This window comes from Vanacampus margaritifer, chromosome 6 (assembly GCF_051991255.1).
Source record: "Vanacampus margaritifer isolate UIUO_Vmar chromosome 6, RoL_Vmar_1.0, whole genome shotgun sequence".
Lineage (NCBI taxonomy): Eukaryota > Metazoa > Chordata > Actinopteri > Syngnathiformes > Syngnathidae > Vanacampus > Vanacampus margaritifer.
Genome location: NC_135437.1, coordinates 15,349,823 through 15,369,354, shown reverse-complemented (window position 1 = coordinate 15,369,354; position 19,532 = coordinate 15,349,823). Strand labels below are relative to the sequence as shown.

The window sequence follows — 19,532 nt, the reverse complement described above, 5'->3', positions numbered from 1 at the left end:
CGCACTAATGTTGACACGCCTAGATTTAAAAGTGATAATTTGGTATCTGACTTTAGCAGATAATCAAATAGGTCAGCAAGCGACAAACAAACTGGGTGGCACAAAGGACACCTTATCTTTTTATTCTCATCTTGAGAGACCCACGAGCCGGTCAGGAATGTCGGGTTACCTTCTTGTTATGTCTGATGCACAGGGTGTAGCGAGCCTTAAGACAACGTTCATCTATTTTCACAAGGTCTTCCACGTCGCCGGCCCGCGGTGCTCCTCGGACCACCAAGGCTTTTAAAAAAGGCGGTCAACTTTCCACTGGTCTTCGTGACCCATCCAAATTACGCCGCACAAAAGATGAAAAGTGACGTCGACGACTCCCACAGGTCACGCTGAGGACTACCGTGGCTTGAGGGAGGCCTGGTAGCGTTGGTCACCCCTCCCCAGTGTGCCCCCGACTCCCCTCAGGCCACTGGACAATGAGCCAGTTTGTGGTCTTTGCAGAGAACAGCACCGCCATTTAACCTCTGGCCTGACCCGGTGTCACTGCAAGGCTTCGAGGAGGTTGAGCGCATTGCCCACATGGCCGTCCAGTAAAGGTGGAGGAACCATGGGGTCCGGCGGGGGTACGATTTCACAACTTTGCCCAACAGGATGCAGGATGAAAGAGCGCTTGCAGACAATATCACTTTTACTTTTAAAAGTCGGTGCGCGCAAGACTGCTGCAAAGTGATCCAATATGTTGGACCGATACTTGAAAAATACGGGGAAGACGTGTAAAACTAGAAGGCGGAAGGTTCACGAAAAGGTTGTTCTCGTGAAAAGTAGATCAGGAGTTCCCAGATTCTACTGCGTGTATCAGTGGGGGTGCGTGAGCATTTGTGATTGTTCAATACGATTGTTAATCAGTTTTGCGGCCGATTAGGAGTTTTGTAGTACAAGCCCTAGAATTAACCTAAAATGGCTGCTTCAATCCAAAATGGCAGACTTCCTGTTGAATTCTGTTTAGTGCGTCCTGTTATGACAGACATGTCCACCCAATTATGTGTAGTGATAGTCTAGTGATAAGTTTTTTTCCAAGGCCAATACTGATACCGATTGTTAGTAGTCAAGGAGACGATAATCGATGTTTCAAGCCGATGTAAAAGAGAAAATATTAGCGTCAAAATTAAAAAAAAAAAAACTTTTTCTTTTAATTTTACACATATAAAGAATTTACAGCTTAAATAATTCCCTAAAGTTTTCTATTGTAAATGAAGTTTTCCAGGATTTTAACAGAATTTCTTATTTATTTTTTCAATCATAAAAATAAAAAATGTAGGGAGTTCCCATTGTCAGCATCATTTTTTTTTATAAAGTGGAAATTTAAATAAATCCATAAATGAAAAGTTCCCTCACTGAGCAACAAATGCATGCGACTGTAGCTAATTTAGTTTTTTTTGTCAGTGTTGGTAAAAGGTTTCAAAAGATCTTTGCAGACAGTTAAAAATTGTCTGAATATGCTCAAATGGAAATGTCTTTGCGACAAGTAAAAACTGTGAACTTCTTACAAATCCTGATGAAAACCCTAAATTCGCTACGTTGGCAAGGATTCACCGCTCGGTGAGACACCAGCTTCATCAGCCGTCAAAAAAGCCAATTTTTTTTTTAAAGTTTGCGAAATATCTGCACCGATAATCAGCCGATCGGCCGATAATCGGTCTATTTCTAATATATCTGTGTAATTGGTGTCAGGAGCTCTCTTCTTTCTTTACTTTCCTAAAATCCTCAAAATGGTAACATTTTAACACCATGCTCTGCCAAAGTAAGATGCTGTAGGTCAGGTGTGTCAAACTCATTTTTGTTACTGGCCACGCCATAATTAAGTTTTTCCTCGGATGACCGTTTTGTCTGTCAACCCTCGTAGATGTACGATCGCTTCATATTGGAGCCAGTAAACCTGTTGAAAGGGGTTCTATAAGATTTTGTCAAAGTCAAAGCCTGTGAATTTGCCCCCAAAATGGCTGCTTCAAACCTAAATGAACAACTTCCTGTTCAATTTCAGACATGAGTCCTTGAGACTTTTTCATACTTCCTGTTATGATAAACCTGTCCAACCAATTTCGCGTGAAACTGCTGTTGTGGGGGCAAATGTTTTTTCTAACATGCCATGGGGGTGCGCTACTCACGTTGCACTGTACTCTGGACGTTTAATGATCACTCATTAAGACTAAGACGTTTTTATATGTAAACCTTGAGTGGAACAGTGTTTTCCATTCTCAGAGTGACCCCGGAGTGAACCAGCAGGTAAAGCAGTTAGGGTTAGCGGGGTCGCATCCCTTCGGACCTCCAGACCCCTCTCCCTCTTTGTCCCACTGTGAGGGAAGAGGCAGGTCTTTGTAGAGAGGGACGTGGTCTACGGGTTATTGGCCTGCTACCCTAGAAGGGCCCTCCAGGCTGGAGGGCAAAAATTGGGGATCAGAGACACGCTGCTAATGGATTCATTAAGTTTTCATTGAGGTGGCTTTGTAGCCACTAAATCCCCTAAATGAAAGAGTCAGTATCTGATGTTAGGAGACACACATACCCTCACTTGGAGGTCCACAATAAAGTTAAAGTGTGTCTGATGTTAGTCACAACTATTACAAGTAAAGGAGGTGCTCGGTTTATAATGAGGTTCGGTTCTTAGGAAAATGACATAATTTGTACATAAGTGGGGACATGCCTTAGACTAGGGGTCGCCAAACTAGCCCGTGGGCACCAGGTAACCCCATCCAGAGACCACATGAGTAGCCCGCAGGTCTGTTTTAAAAATTGTTCACCCATGGGATGCCTCTAATATATATATATATATATATATATATATTAGGGGTGTTCGAAAAAATCGATTAGGCAATATATCGCGATATTACAGCGCGCAATTCTTGAATCGATTCGATATGCAGCCGAATCGATTTTTAAACATACATTTTTTAATGGGAATATTTAACAAAACGTCTTACTTAGGGTTAGGATTCACACATTAAGCATGGAAGAATGTTCTATTAATGGAACATTAAGCCTTAATATTTGATTTCAGTGCTGTTCAAACATGAAACAGACTGCAACCTGTTTGTTAATTTAATTTTCAGATAAATAAATACATTTTCATACAAATCTTACAGTGTACATGTACAAGTTGACTGATTAGTATTTTCTAAATTTGAGTAAAAAAATAAATAAATCGCAATAATCAATTTATAGATTCGTATCGGGACCTATGAATCGTGATATGAATTGAATCGCCAGGTACTCGGCAATTCACACCCCTAATATATATATATATATATTCAAAGGTCAATTTTGTGTGCAAGACCACAATTTCAACACATTTGTTATTTTAGAAATCAAACTGGTAGCCGTTCACATGAATCAGTACCCAAGAAATAGCTCTCAGTTTCAAAAATGTTTGTTACCCTTGCTGTAGCGATAAAGCGTGGGGAGGGAAAATAGCTAATTGAACCCAATTTGGACACTTTCTGTTAGGGGTTTACTCACTTTTGTTGCCAGCGGTTTGGTCTTTAATGGCAGGGACAATAAATGTAGTTATTTAGTAGTGTAGTGGTAAATGTTGCTTCTGGTTGTGCAGAAGCTAAACCAGGATGCAAAAATAAATAAATGGCTGGATTGGGTCCGGAAGGCGCAAAAACTCTTCTAAGGAAATCATGCAGGAGGCCCGCTGCCGAAAGTCGTAACAAAATACAATCTGTATACTGGCAACTTAACTGTACATTGTAGCAACGTGCCTTTACTTCAGTGATCTCCCATGAAAAGATATAATAAAATATATTATATTTATGGATATACTCAGTTTTGTGAGTATCTGTACTATCAATAAGATGTACTAGCGGAGGATGCTATATGTGCTAGCAGTGCTAGCCTAGCACTGTGTAAAATGTTGCTCATCAACAGCAAATCTTCGCGCCCGCTGGACGGCATCCAACTTTGCTGCGGACACTTGATGGAAGATTTGCGGCTGGCCGAGGAGCAGCGACACGCCTTAGAATGTGCCCACATGGGGCAGACGTCCGCCCGCCAGGCAACCTTGGAGGAAACTCCTGACGAGGTTTCACCCATTGCTTCCGGTAGCGGCAGTGCAACATCGTTATGTGACGGATCAAGGAGCAGTGTGCAAATGACGTCATACCATCAAGACTGGGACTTTAAAAGGTAATTCACTTTTGAGAGTGTTAGCTCCGCCAAACATGGAAATGCATAATTTTGATCGCAATCTGATAGTCAGCGGAATTTTGCAAACACTACGAAAAACATACAATTTTAGATATTTCAGTCACAATGAAACCGCTTGTCCCACTAAATATACAGATGGATTAGTATTTTTAGAGGAATTTCTTCTCTCAATTTTTCCGTTTTCCAACAGCAGTACTGTTGCGCCAGAAGTTGGAGGAGGAAAAGCAGCAGCAGATGAGGAGAGCCCCGAGTCTGCTGTGCTGAGGAGCAATATTGCCCAGCACCAAGCAGCAACTGTCATCCAGGTAAAAATACTGGACATAATACAACAAACATTCCCAAATGTTTGTAGCCACGCACCTACCACAGTAGAGATCCTGACGTTGACGTCACGTGTCCCAAAATGGCCGTTTTGGCAGCATAGAAAATGCGTCTGCCACTTTGAGTAAACGGCAAACACCACACTTTAACAATGGTTGACAGCGGTTGTGGACCAGCGGCCACAACGAGAAGAGGCACCAAAAAAAAAAAAAGGATTGAGCATGCTCCAGGTTACCAAAAGAGCAGAGGTGGCAAATCCAGGTCCAGGAAGTAAAAACCCTGCCACAGTTTGGCTTTAGCCCCAGGTGCTAGCTAACGAGCTCCCTAGCTAGCTCCCCAGGTGCTTGTTTACCTGCTAAGGAGCTAGCTAGCTAGCACAAGGGGCTAAAGCCAAACTGTGGCAGGCTTTTTACTTCCTGGACCTGGATTTGCCACCTCTGCAAAAGAGGAACCAATGCGTAGCCAGTGTTGCATTTGGTGGCTAAATCAGCAGATGCTAACTGTTACCACATGAAAAATGTGGGAGAAATAATCAGTTTCATTAATTTGTGCTGCTATAATTTAATAGATATCACACAGTTGAATTTAATAACTGACCAACACCATAAAGAAGACTTTTTGACGGCGGCTGCGGCCGATTTAGCAGCTGCTAAGTTGCTAACGTACATAAATAACACCGCCAAGACTTGCGTGAACTTCGATGGCATTTTGAGCCACACAGAAACAGAAAATAAATCTGGATTGTACAAACTTGTAAAGCTTTTGTATGATCACATTTGAAAGCACTCACGAGGCAATTTCACGTTAGGAGCGTCGCCAAGTTGAAAAAAAAAAACATCCTGACACTTCATCGGCAATCCAACATGTCCACCTTGCGCATGTATATCATGTCCTTTTCATCGAAGGGCAGGAAAGTAGACAGATAAACGCTAGTTTTCGCCCTCCACGCCATTGTAGCCCATTAACACTGCGCCAATACTTTCTTGCCGCAGGGTGGCGTGTTCAGACTCAAGAGAAAGTCACGTGACGTCAGGATCTTTATGGACTGATTGAGTTGGTCTTCAACACCCCCTCCCTCAGTTTATAGCCAATAAAGACATTATTTGATGATTAAAACACATGGAAATGAATTATTGGTAAAGTATTATAGATAACTGCAGTATTTCACTTTTAATGTGACGCACCCCCCAATTCGGAACCCTTGTAGAGATGTTCTTCACTGGTTGGCTATCTTGTGGGCCTCCTACGTGCCGTGATGCCTTGTTGCGCTAATCCTCCACGGGGCTTTTATTGTAAAAAGCGTGCAATTCAACACTTCCTGCAGATCTATTATTTAACACACAACGTGTCAAATGGGTCCTTTGAGGTACAGATACGTGTGTGTGTGTGTGTTTGTGTGTGTGTGTGTGTGTGCGCGCGCGCGCGTGTGTGTCTGTGTGTTTGTGCGTGCCATGTGTTTTTACAAGGAAAAGAGAAAATATTTAAAAAGTTATATTTTGAAAAGATACAAGTTTTATTTTGAAAAGAAAGTCTTTTTTCTATGATAAAGTAAGAATCTTACAAGAAGAGTATGTTGCTATATATATATATATATATAATTTATTTATTTATTATTATTATTATTTTTAAAGGTACAATTTTACAAGAATAAAGCTGTTATCTCACAAAACTAGTTGTATTTTTTTTTAAAACTTGTTATCATTCAAAAATAAGGTATTTTTGTGAGAAAAAAGTTGTAAACTTTAAGAAATACTTATAACTTGAGCAGAATGTCATTTCTTTTTAAGTCTTACAATAATTGTTGTTGTTTTTTATCGTAGTGATGTATTTTTTCATGGGAAAAAATCTGCACTTTAACCACAATTATGTCATATTTTCATGTGAAAATGTTTTATTTAATTTTAGTGTCTTTTCTTAATACATAAAAACTCATAAGTGTGTGCACATCCATGTGTTGGGAAGGTACATAGTGATTTATCAAATTCCAAAGAAGTGTAGTAGTAGGAGTCCCCCTGTTCCCCCACAATTCCCACGGGGACTCATAGGATTTAGAGGCACACTGGAGCTCCATTTGTCTTGGAGCAACCCGAAGTCACGCAGAGTTCAGAGGAAAAAAGAAAAAAAAACAGGTTAACATGAACATGTTTTATCTCTGGAATGAGCTAGCGCACAGTATTTTAGCGCTGTGATTCATGGAGCATAACCCCCCCCCCCCCCCAAAAAAAAACAAAACGTTTTGCTCCATATCTAGGCGCAATGGAGAGGCTTCACCTTGAGGAGGAGGCTGGCGGCTGCTCTTGCCGCCGTCACATCCCTGCAAGGTGACGATGATGCCTCTGAGGTGGTGGACATGGAGGAGTTTATCCTGGATGAGGTGCGTATGTAAATATTTTGCTAAAACTCTCAAATCACAGAACAAAAACTCCAAATGGATATCTAAATTATTCTTGGACACTATGGTAGAGCATGTGATAAGTTCGTGAAGCTATGCATTCATCAACATATTCATTTTAGTCCCCTGGATATACTTTTGACACTGTTGTAGGTCGTCTGACCAATTAATAATGATATGTGGCTGTACATGTAGTCTAAAGTTTTTTTACACTTCAAAAACAGTTTGGTCAAAAATTGACCCGTTCTCTACTTGGGTCGATTTGACCCAACTTTGAGTCAAGAAATGGGTCTTTCAGCGTAAAACAACTCATATTGGTCAGATCCTTTACTTGGGTCAAAAAATTGGGTCATTTTGTATCAAATAACTCACAAAGTTGGGTCCAATTGGCCCATAAAGTGGATTGGTCCATTTTTTGATCCATAATTGGGTTACTGGCTGGATGCGGGCTGCCGTTTATCCTTAGCTATCCAATGCTACTGGACCAAACTGGTCAACAAGAGAACAAATCAATGTTTTGATCAACAAAGACTATTGGGAAGACAAACTTTTGCAATCAACAACTTGATCATCCACACAACTAGATATGTGACGAACTACCACTTTGATTATCTGCGTCCTATTGCATTATGGGAACGGGTATTAATAAGCTTCGGTTTCATCCCGTCAGTCCTTTTCCTTTTCGGGTATAATTGTATGTGAAAAGTGAATGTTGTAAATTGTCTAAATGAACAAATAAAAACAAACAAAACATTTGACCCAATTTTTCTTAGAGTGGCCATCCACATTGTGTTTAGAAATCAAATTGCTATGCGACTCTCTGCATAGTATTTTTAAATCAATAAATAATTGTTGGACACTAAAGAAGACTAACCCAATAACAGATATAGCTATGTGGCGTTAGCATAGCTACTTGAATCTATCTTGATTTTTGGATGCTTTAATAGACCAACTGGCAAAACTATGTGTAATCCTAAATTAGTCTTTGTCGCAAAATTAGATCATCTGATGTGTGGTAATAAAGGTAACAAAGCTACTGTTTGTGGCCATCCACAATTCTTCATAGACATTACACTACACCATCTGACTAAGTAATGGAGCTATACATCCATCCGCATAGAATTTTTAAAAAAAAAATAAAAATTATGAATAGAATAAACAGGACCTAGAACCAAGCTCTTTTTCCTACAAAAAATATCCAATGAAGTGTATTTTCTGTCTATATCAAAAGGCAATGCTGGAGCAAGGCTGGACTTGTGAGGATGCACCTGCCAGATGTTCCTCAGAGTCCAAGCCGCCATTGTTTTGGCAGGTAAGATTGCACACATCGTTGCAGTTCTTTCCTTATGCCTACGTATTGTCCTTGTCATGTCAGAGTGATTCGCTGTCCTTTTGTCATGGCTCTTATCGCCCCCCACAGGGGATTCCTTTCCGCCTGTCGCTGATTGATCTTTAAATGTGTTCTCTGGAAAAACAAGCTGGCTTTTTTTTTTTCTTGAGGCCTGATGTCATTTTTCACATTTCTTTGTTTTCTCTGCCTTCATTTACCTCCCGTTGGATCTTTACTTTGGCTGGCCAGCTCGCTTGCGCTGTACATCATGTGTGCTGTTTGGGCCCGGCTGAAACGGCCCAGCTGCTTTTACGGCCTGACGTAGTAAGTATTGTTTGCATTCTAGCTCCCAGGCTTCTATCCGGAACATTCCCAGTGGGTTCTACCACCTCTGCCCACACGGAGGCTTACGCAAGCCTGGGAAGTCAAAGAACGGGAGAGGGTTTCACCACAGAGCTCCAATAGGTAAGACGGACACCTGCCAGCTAGCCATGTGCAATGCTAATGCCAGATGCTAGCGTAGCAGTTTATCAAGTTTATTACCACATATGATTTCTGACCATTAACTCTGGAATTGTAAATGAGGAAATGATATCCTTTTATTTTATTTTAGGAAAAAGTCTCCTTCAACCTCCGTGGCAAGCGACTTCTCTGAGAGATCAGAAAGAATTCTGGAGGAATGGTAAATTGTCTCATGATGAAGATGAACAAGGTCACATGGGAACTAACAAGAAGCAGTAATAGAATTTTCAGAATCTTCACTATGTGGAGTCCCACACGGTTCCATTCTCAGTCCCTTTCAATTAGAAATTTAAATGATGACATATTCCATTGTTCACAGTTCCATATTACTTTTAAGAACACATTATAATGCTCCTTTTCCCCCCTAAGATTTGGGAATTATTTTATGCCTTTAGGGGGTTCACAAACAGGCACACTGCTGAGCTGATGCTGAGGAGAGCCCAGAAGATGAAATCCCAACGGAAAAGCACAGGTGTATAACATTTAAGCTTTGTAATAAATCGTAAACTCAAGACAAAACACCCCACTCAGAACTGTCTCATTTCTGTAGTGCTATAAAAAGAGGGTTCAAAGAAAATGTGTTGTAATTCTTGATACTTGACCTATTTTGACTTGTCTTGTGGAAAAAAAATTGCATAATATGTCTCCTTAACACTAACTACCCCTGACGGCATTTCCTAAAAAGAAAAAAACAAACCCAAAACGTTGCTCGGTTTGATGGTCCTGTTTGTTCCTTGGGCTGCGCTTTGACAGCAGAGCACCTTTCCAGTTCGCGTGCGCTAACGAGCCGTAACGCACAGCAGAAGCCAGACTCTGTCGCTTCTTATTGAGCTTCGTTTACGGAAAAGGACAAGTCTCGTGTCGTCGTCGTCGTCTGGGGTTTCGTGCGGTCCAGGTTGACGTGGCCCTTCCGCGCCGCTCTAACGGTAGTCCAACCCTTTGATCGGCATGTCATCTTGTCATCCCGCCCCGACGCCGGCCAGGTCTTTGTCGAGTATAACTCGTGGTGGCAACCAGAGCCGTGCTCTCATACTTCCCAGAAGTGAGGTTGCGGTTCTCTGTTTTTTTTTTTTAGGCCTGATTTAACCTCCTCCTGCCCTCCCACTGTAGGTCCATCAAGGCATCTGGAGGCCTGGAGAAACCCACCACTTACCACCTACCAGCTGGAGGCTCCAAACAGGCCGGCACGACGCAGCAGAAGTTCTACAAGGGGTAAGACTTGGCAGTACGTCCATACATGTCATTGTTTAACCCTATAAAGCCGGAACCATGAAATATATCAGAGAAAATTCTGATTCTTTGTAAATAAAGTATTTATTTGTCCTTTAGAACAAACTAACTTTTTTTTTTCTGAAAATCAACTTCCACATATGACTTTTGATTTGTGTCATATTTGATACATCCGGTCACAATGCTTTAAATTTGTGCATTTATAGTTGTAAAAAATATAATAATAAACAGACATATCAAACATATTAGTATTTTAAAAAATGAGAAAGAACATTTCCCACTATTAAGTATAGGTGTCTCTCCTCTTCTCAATTGGGGCGATCCTGCAAGGTCGCTGAAAAAGCCATCAGCTGTGTGATGCTGCCCTCTAATGGGTTATCCGTGCATTGCATGTGTCAGATCATATACGTTAGGGTTTTAATAAGAAAAAAATATTATACTCATGAAATAGAGGGCTCAAAATGTCTTGTATTTAATATGATACGTTTGGTTTTAAAGGGTTAAAGAAGGGGTGGGCCTACACCGCAAGATATTAACTCATTCGCTGCCATTGACGGCTATAGATGTAAAAAAAAAAAGATTCTACATTTCGAACAGATATAAAATTTGCAATTAATCGTGAGTTAAGTATTGAAGTCAGGCGATTAATTACATCGTGTCGCCTGACACATAAAAAAAAAAAAAGATTATAAAAAATTAGGGGCGTCAGGCGATTAAATTTTCTTATCGTAATTAATTGCCTGACTTCACTAGTTATCTCACGATTAATCAAAATTTTTATATCTGTTCTAAATGTACAATAAAAAAAATCTAGGTTTTCATACTTGTTAACAAAATTGGGAAAAAAATGGTAAACTTATAGAAATAGTTCAAATGGCAGTGAATGAGTCAATGACAAAGCAATCCAGCTAAGATCATTTGATGACATATAAAAGTGATTTAAACACAGCCGAGTGAAATCTCACATTGCAAAATATCTAGAAAGCCTTTTATACAGCGATCCTGCGAAATAAGCATAACATGCTTTGTAAAAGGAAGTTCACCAAGAGACATTTCTCCCTTGGCCTCTTTGGCCTGCCCTGAGGTGGCGAGATGATTTGACATTATGACATTGGCAGCCAGACTTCAGAGGCACAGAAGAAGCTGGAGGGATGAGAGAGTAACGAGTGATAGCAGAGTGCGAGTGAGCATATATCATCTCATCCAGAGAGCACTCCTAAGACCGGACATAAAAGTGTCCACTTAACTCATTCACTCCCAGCGATTTTCACTAAAGCAACACCCTTCGCTCTCGGCTGTTTTGCTGGATTTTGACTGATTTTGCAAGGCCCACAGAATACGAGAAAGTATATTTCCATCTGTTATCGTTTAGCAGCAATTAACATTAGAATATAGCTAAGTTTCATCATTATTCACAAATCTGTTTAAAACTGTGGGTAAATGAGCTTTGCTGCAACATGGCCCTGGTTGATCTCTTATACTCTGCTGCAACCTACTGGCTGTTTTTGTAATAACTACCATTTCCTCAACCATTCTCTTAAATTCTGAGGCCGCATCAAACCCTTCTGTATGCTGTGGCATAAAAAAAAACACATTAAAAAAACAACATCTTATAAATAAGTCTTTGGGAACATGGTAATGTTTAAAATAGAACATATTCATATGTTTTTGGGAGCAAATTAGTTAATGGTGCCACCTTTTGCTTTGGTGTGTACATGACAAGCAGCAAACTTTATTTTCACTTTGCGGGTGAGACGGGACGGCACTCTCAAAGCCAATTTATGAGTTTTTCGAGTTAGGAATTGTCATGCGGCAGATTTTTTTCACAAATTTAAGTAACGAGCGCCGTATGCTGACAGTGAACTCAACTCAACTCACTTTACATTAAACAGCAGTTTGGCAAATAGTGAACAACTCATCAAAAAAAGAGTCTTCACGCTGTTTAATACCAGTCACAGTTCAAGTTTACTGTCAAACGAAACATAAAATGAGTATAACAAAGCCAAAGCCTCAAGAAAGGCCTTGCTAGCTTATTGCTATCTACAATGGAAAACGGCATTGACATGCTAATCATCTGTATTATACTGCCTCTTGTTGAACGAAGAGCGCACCAGATGGAGCAGCACAATGAATTGAAGTGCAGCATTAAATTATGATGGACAAACTGTTTAGGTATTTACTTTATATTAAATTATGTTATTACTCATTGTTATTATTTAAAAAAATATATATATATAGTACAATATTATCGAGTGCTATTTCCCTTAGTGCTTAATGCTAAATCCATTAATTTCACTGGGGAAAGATGATTTGAGATATGAGTGTTTTCAGTTACGAGCATGGTCACAGAGCAAAATAAACTCGTATATCAAGGCACCACTGTATTTTTTTACCAATTTGACCAATTTTGGGGGGGGCAAGCCATTTTCAACAATAGTATAGATTTTTGGAAAAATATGAAATGTACCAAATTGTGACTTTTGACTCACAATTTTATCAACTTAATGTGAAATCTTGGCCTCCCACAGGGCTATTATTTATTATTCTGCTGTATGAATGGCAACAGGTGCAGGTTAATTACAGTATATCTTCTGCCATCTAGTGGGAGAGCAGTTTACTGTTCTGTATTTCACTATCCGGCAATGGCATCGATAGATGAACCAAAATACATCATTTGTAATAATTAAATAATAAATGTCTTACCAATTAAGCAAAATTGGATACTTTCCCAGCACAGTGGTTGGGAATCACTGCACTAAGCCAATGGTGTGTCAATGACTGGCTCCTAGTGCTGTGATCCTTAATGGACCCGGACCGATCTTCCCTGGCGCACCCCTGGCCGTGACCTGTGGAAGGCACCCCACCTTCCTCCCCCTCCTCCTCCTCCTCGTCCGGATCTCCCCCCAGTGCCCGAGGCCTGAGGAGGCAGCCAGACCTGGCTCGGCCCGCCACGCTCTGCCCAACAGGGGTTAACGTTTCAGGGGGTTTCGAGTCCGGGTCCTTCTGGAGGTGATTAGCCCCGAAAAGCCATGACAGATTCTTTCCAAGATATCTGACGCGGCGTGTTTATTTTATCCGGGCTTTGTGTGGATGTGCTGGACATGAGTAACCCACTTGAAACGGGTATCGGCTTACACGGAGAGACGGGGAAGATGATGGAAGGGGTGGGGGTGGGGGGGAATGACGAGCCTCGAGATGTTTCATTGTGAAGGGAAAAAAACATTCCTCGGATGATTCCTGTTGTCAAGTGTGCCAGAGTGGGTGACGTGGTCCCTCCGCAATGTTGTATGTATCCATGTTTGTGTTTGGGGCAGCTATGTAACTTATTTGTTACACCGCAGTTTGCCTCAAATGTTATGCAGTGTTGAGACGGCGTCTTTAACGACGATTAGTGTTCCACTAGAGACAGATATGTCACTCCACAATGTTATGCATGTCCATGTTAGTGTTCCAGGGAGCAACACAGTTTGTTCCCACCTAGTCTGCCTTAAATCTTAGTTATGTGGAGCTGGGAGTCTTTAACTTTGAATAATGTTGAAGTTCTGAGATGTTTGCTCCACAATGTTGTGTGCCTCAATGTTTATGTTTATTTGTTTATCTGTTCCACCTAGATTGCCTCAAAATTGTAGGTTATGCGGAGATGACATCTTTAACGATAATTAACCTTAAAGTTTAGCGCTAGGTTCTGACATGTGCCTGCTCCACAATGTTGTGCATGTTCATGTTCAAGTTGCGGGGAGCTACACAATTTATGAGACGCAGACTGCCTCAAATCATAGACATATGTAGAGCAGAGTCTCTGACCATGATTAGTTTTCAAGTAGACTCTGATGTGGTCGCTCCACAATGTTGTGTCCATGTTTGTGTGGCTGCGGAACATATGCAATATACTTGTTCCACCCAGTCTTCCCATAACGTTGCGTTACGTGGAGACGGCGTCGTCAGCGACTATTAGCGCTCCAGTAGACTGACGTGATCGCTCCACAATGTTGTATGCGTCCATGTTTGTGTTCTGGGCAGCTTTGCGATGGTTGTGCACGGTCTGCCTTCAAATCTTGCGTCATGTGGAGACAGCGTAAATAAACAGATCTGTGCTTTACAGTAACATAAACACTTGGTGGCACAATGGGGCATTATGATCATCTTTGTCATTTATAGTTTATCCGACTGGCTCGAGAAGGGACCGGGGCAGATGGGGGAAGAAGCATGTCATTTCGTCAGCCCTTCAGGCCACCCTCTGTTCCTCCTCCCGACCTTCTGATATTCTGTCTTTTCCTTGCCGCAGAGACGAGCTGGCTTAATGTGCTTAAGAGCCCCTCTTAACAGGCGTGAATCCTACGGGGGCCCCCTGCCTGATATCCTGCAGGAGTACTGGAGGGGGTCTCGGGAGTTTTGGAGATTTGTGGGGGGGTTGATTGTCTCTATGCTACTGGCTTATTGAATGTTTTTTCCTGCTTTCTCAAATTCTTTCATGAGCTAAGGAGGAACGAGAGATTTAGTGAATCTCACTCTATCAACAACCCATTAAATCTAATTTCAACCCAGATTTAATGCTAACCCTAAACCAAACCTAACCCATAACCACACTTTTTTTGTGATTTGATTATTTTTTAAAGGACTTATTTTATTAACCATGAGCGTGTCTGTGTGGTCATGTCCCAGGATTAAATTGTTTTTATAAAAAACACTTACAGTTTTAGATGTATTATAGCCGTGACTGTCTTTTATTATAATTTTTTTTAAAGAGGTGAGACGAACGGAGACCACAGAACCCAAATTTCTTGACGCCCACAGCTTACCTTTTCACACTGTCTTTTTATCAGATTATTTTTATTTATTTTATTTTTTAAAGGAAGATTTTAATATATTTTCCCTCTTTATCTTCATTTTTTTTATATGTATCTTTTACTCATAACCCCTAATCCTAACCATATTTTCATTTCCTAACTTGCTAACCTTAATTGTTATTATCATAGTCATTGTTTCTCTATAATTAACCATAAAACTAATTAAGCACTGCTTTGCTGCTGCTTTAGTGCATAAAATTGATATTGCATCCATATAAATAATGTTAACTGAAAATACACATATTTAATTAAAACTTAACTGATAGAAAGTGACTCCCAAAGGCCTCCTCATCTTCGCGCAATGGGCAGCGCGAGCATCCATTTCCGGGCCCGCTTGCGCACCCCCCGAGGGGGAACATCCATCACTTGACACTTTTAGTGGTCCTCTGCAATTAACCCATGAAAACTGCAGCACTTTCCCTCGCCGCGGTGCAGCAAAAGTGAGCAATAAAGGCGTCATTAGTTCCAGTGACGGCCTGTCAGAATCCATTATTAGCCCACACCCGTCCACGGCCGCCCTACTGTCAGCACAACGCAAATGTTTACTCTGAATTACGGCCTTATTATGGGATTTCAACACGCCTCGTAAATCAGCCCGAGTTCTCCCTCGCTCCAGAAAGCTGTCGGGTTGCAGAACCACAACAGTCACGCGTCTTTCGGCAACTGCAAATCTTTGATAACAAACGCACAAAGCTCTTTAAACTGAAAGTAAACACATCAGCAGATTTGACCACACAAGTTTTTCACTTTAGGCTACAACACTGGCATTTGTGGTTTATATATGTTTTTCTTAAAGAGATTTTTAAAAGTCAGCCCACAAAGCCTGTTTCGGGTGGCAAATCTCAAAACAAATACTCACCTGTGACATTTATTGGTTGTTGTCTTGCGGTGGCCCAGTTCACCAAGCGGAGGCGGGCCTGGGACCAGCGAGGTGGGATCGGACTTGCGAATGGCTCCAAAACCAGAACACTTTGAGGCACTCAGAGAGGTGAGCAACATCTTTTTAATTGTTGATCGACCTGTCTTGATTTATGTTTTAAAATTAACATGGTTCAATCTCCGACATATACTATCAACCCCAGAAGTCATCTGTACAATATAAATATATATCACATTTGATCCAATAGATTTGGAGTGCACTAGATGCGTAGATTTTCACGCGGCTGATTTACTAAAAAGGGTTTTTGTGCTTGAAGCCGCTCTTAGAGTTCTCACCGTGGAAAATTTGGGAGCACATAATGAAATGATGTCATTGGAAGTGTTAATAAAAGACAAACAAACTGTTACAGAAAAGAAAACTATCGCACCCAAATGTAACAAAATGCAGAGTATATGGCATGACTCCTTCTTGTGACTCCAAGTCAGCCTTTAGATCATTGACATTTTTCAAAATTGCATTGTTGCATAGACGATATATTGCAATGCTTTCTGTTTCTGGCCTTAATTTTTTTTTTTACATAAGCAGACGTCCTCATTTTGCCTCCTCTTGCCAGATTATATTAAATTTCAAATGATCTGCTGTATCGTGTTATAAATTCATAGAAATGTCCGGTTTTCATTGCGGGACAAATGTTATTATTTTTATATATTAAAAAGTGTTTTTAAGTAAAAAGTAGGTCAGCTGTTTCCTGAGCGACTATTTATGCTTGCAAACCGGAGCTATAGTTGTGTGGTGGGTTCAAAGTGTTTTGTTTTATTTTCTACCTATACAGAAGAGGCATACGTTAAAATAGTTATAATTGATGTCATCTTTGAGTAAACTTTCGGTATCTCGTGGCCGGTAATCAAAATATAGTCACCCTAGCATATCGTCGCTGCTATGTGAAAAACACTTATGTCCATTTTTGTCCTTTTAAATGTTTTTAATTTTTTAATTTTTATGTTTTTGGAATGAAACTGAATGCAGACATCCCAAAAAATGTAAAAATTGAAAAATGTGTTTTTCACACGATATACAGTAATGCGTAATTTTCCATATTGTCATCTTCAGCGAGCATTTCTTACCGGACATCTCCGCCGACGCGTCGAGCGGTGGACGACGACGACGACGACAACTTGCAGTGAGTAACCCACTGACCGCGCGCACTTGAAATGTTTGCATTATTGACGAGTCGATTGTTTTATGTGCAATGTGTGTAGCCAGAATCTGGACGTACGCAATATCACGCCACTGGAGTTTGGGCCTGCAACAGTTTACCTGCCCAAGCCGGTAGAGACAACAAAAATACTTTAGAACTTGCAGCTGAGTCAAGTGAGTAATTTCATACATGCACAAAATTCACTGTCATTGGTTGCTAGGCAGAATTATTTCCCCCAAAGACCAAAAGTAAGGCATTCTCACTTAAATTTTTTAGTTCTTGGTACTTAATCAAACCCCTTCCTAGTTCTAGATTAACGTCCCTGCTGTGTAAATGCACCATAAAAAGTTGCTTGTTCAAACTGCAGGAATTGTTGATTGGCCCCAGCAAGGGGGGCTCGAGAGGGCCCACAAGGTCAGTCTGGGGACACGGTGTTTCTCCTCTAGCAGGAAACTGAAAAAAAAGAAAGACAAGGTGGAGGATGACTGAGCCTTGTGTGAGGGGTCCGAGGGGGCTGACAAAGATGCCAGTGAGGGCAGATGAGCACATGAAAGCGTCTCAGGAAGGCGGAGTGAAGGGGAGCCCTGTCCTGTCCTGTCCTGTCCCCCCTCCCTTCACCAACCCTTTAACGAGACCTAATTGGATTCTGATGATGATTTCAAAATGATTTCCACGAGGTGCGCCGGCCCAGAGGAAGAAGAGTGCCTTGTCCCGCCCGACGCCACCACCAGCGCCGTCATGCTCTCAAGGACAGGATGGGACAGTCAAGACAGACTGCCTCTGTTTGCACTGAATTATGAACATGTGTGGTCATTCATTTTGATCAGCTTTATGATCGTTATGAGCTCGTCAGACCACAAGATGACAGCATTTGACTATTGGCCTAAAACTGGGCGATTCAGGCTTAAGTTAAAATTGTATTTACTTTTTACTAGGGGTGTCAGGCGATTACATTTTTTTATCGTGATTAATTGCATGACTTCAATAGTTAACTCACGATTAATCGCAAATTTTATATCTGTTTTAAATGTACAATAAAATATACATTTAAAATAAGTTTCATACTCTTGTTAACATAAAAGTGGAAACAATGTTAAACTAAGCGAAATATGGCAGAATCTTTTAGTCATCGATACAGTAGTTTCATAATAATTCATAAATCATTGATTTGTGTTGAGGTCATTTTTCTGCCACTAGATGGCATAATTGCATTTGTAAGACATTGGTGACAGCTCAGTGCATTTTTTTTTCATATTAACTCTTTGACTGCCAAAAACATTAAATAACGTTTAGTAAAATCCTATGGAGGAGTGCCAAAGACGTTTAAAGACGTTTTTTTTTTTCAAAACAGAGGTGAAACTAACCATTTTCTATTGTTGATTACTGAAAAACAGAATAAGGTAGAAACAAACTTTTTTTTCTGATGAAAGATGAGAGTCCAAACTTCCATTTGGTAGTATGTGTGTTTCCATAGTCCAAACACATAATTTTCTGTGGACCTTGAAAGATCAGTCAAAAATGCTTAAATCGGCTCGCACCCACGGCATCCCTTTTCTGAAAACGTCTGGCAGTCAAAGAGTTAAGAGCTATCTAATCTTTAACATGAAGTAACTTGTGAAATTCTGCACTTTAAGTTTTTTTTTTTTTTTAAATACAACTAGAACCCAGTTTCCACAAATCAGATGTCACATATCAGATGACACACAGTACACGTTCCTCGGCATGTCATTCGCAGGTCGCCCCGACTTGCGTTCTAAACAGTGACATTCTATACGTGGTCTGCCAGCTGTGCACTTATTCAAGCACGGATCGCTACCTGTTATGGGGTCCCGGCCCCCACCCCCCCATCTTTGCCGCCCGCTCCCCCCGTGGTCTACACGTGGAATCCATCACAACTGCCAGCATCGAAAGAGTTTTGCTGGCATTTACAGATATTTTCTATTTGCCCTCACGAAAAATGTTTATAATTGCCTGTACTGTGATGCCATATGATACGAGTGACCCAACTTTCAAGTCAAGCCGTTGTTTAGGCGATTTTTTTTTTCTTTGACTTGCGAGCATGGTTGCAGTGACCTCAACTCATCTCACTTCACAACAAGCAGCATTTTGGCAGATTTGGCAACTGTTTTATTCTTTATATTATTACTATACGTGCGGCAAGTTAGGAGGGACATAATACATATTAAATTGGGGTTGGCTAAACTAAATCGCCATTTGAACCTTTGGACATATAAAATCAAGATCAAATTTCTTTTGTCTCTTTTTTTTTTTTTTTTTTTTTTTTACTTCTGCTCTATTTACAACATTGAATAGGGGTCTCGTTCCAGGTGATGCGTCAGCGCGTCCGCCATATTGGATTTGGCCATCGTATCAGCCATAAAACCGGCAAGTTATATTCAGGAAATTGAGTTAGAATGAGATATTACAAGCAGAAGCAATGGTTCAGTATTAATGCCATGGGCAAGGAGCAAGGGAACAGAGCATCACTGCTACACTTTGCCACATCCAATATGGCTGCAGTGTTGACATAAACAAGGTGTGTACAGTGCTGCGTGAATAATAGTATTATTATTGACTAAGCTGTGCCTTCCAATATTTTTTTTAAAGTCCATAAA

At 40.8% G+C, this 19,532-nt stretch overlaps 1 protein-coding gene across 13 annotated transcripts in view; it reads left to right on the top strand.

Moving 5' to 3' along the window:
* lrriq1 (leucine-rich repeats and IQ motif containing 1) overlaps positions 1-19,532 on the top strand; it is a 38,611-nt gene that overhangs the window by 17,659 nt on the left and 1,420 nt on the right. Inside the window, exons 16-27 of one of the 13 annotated variants that reach the window (XR_013294540.1) lie at positions 3,919-4,176; positions 4,385-4,502; positions 6,770-6,892; positions 8,142-8,222; positions 8,587-8,705; positions 8,854-8,922; positions 9,158-9,234; positions 9,873-9,974; positions 15,737-15,827; positions 16,830-16,899; positions 16,979-17,090; positions 19,245-19,453. Coding sequence is in view for 9 of the 13 variants with exons in the window: in XM_077568755.1 (XP_077424881.1) it covers positions 3,919-4,176; positions 4,385-4,502; positions 6,770-6,892; positions 8,142-8,222; positions 8,587-8,705; positions 8,854-8,922; positions 9,158-9,234; positions 9,873-9,974; positions 15,737-15,827; positions 16,830-16,899; positions 16,979-17,090; positions 17,285-17,406 (1,342 nt within the window). In the remaining 4 variants the exon portion in view is untranslated. Of the gene's footprint in view, positions 1-3,918; positions 4,177-4,384; positions 4,503-6,769; positions 6,893-8,141; positions 8,223-8,489; positions 8,706-8,853; positions 8,923-9,157; positions 9,235-9,872; positions 9,975-15,736; positions 15,828-16,829; positions 16,900-16,978; positions 17,091-17,284; positions 18,151-19,244; positions 19,454-19,532 lie in introns of those variants that run through there. The other 12 variants (XM_077568757.1, XM_077568755.1, XM_077568756.1 and 9 more) reach the window with 12 other exon arrangements.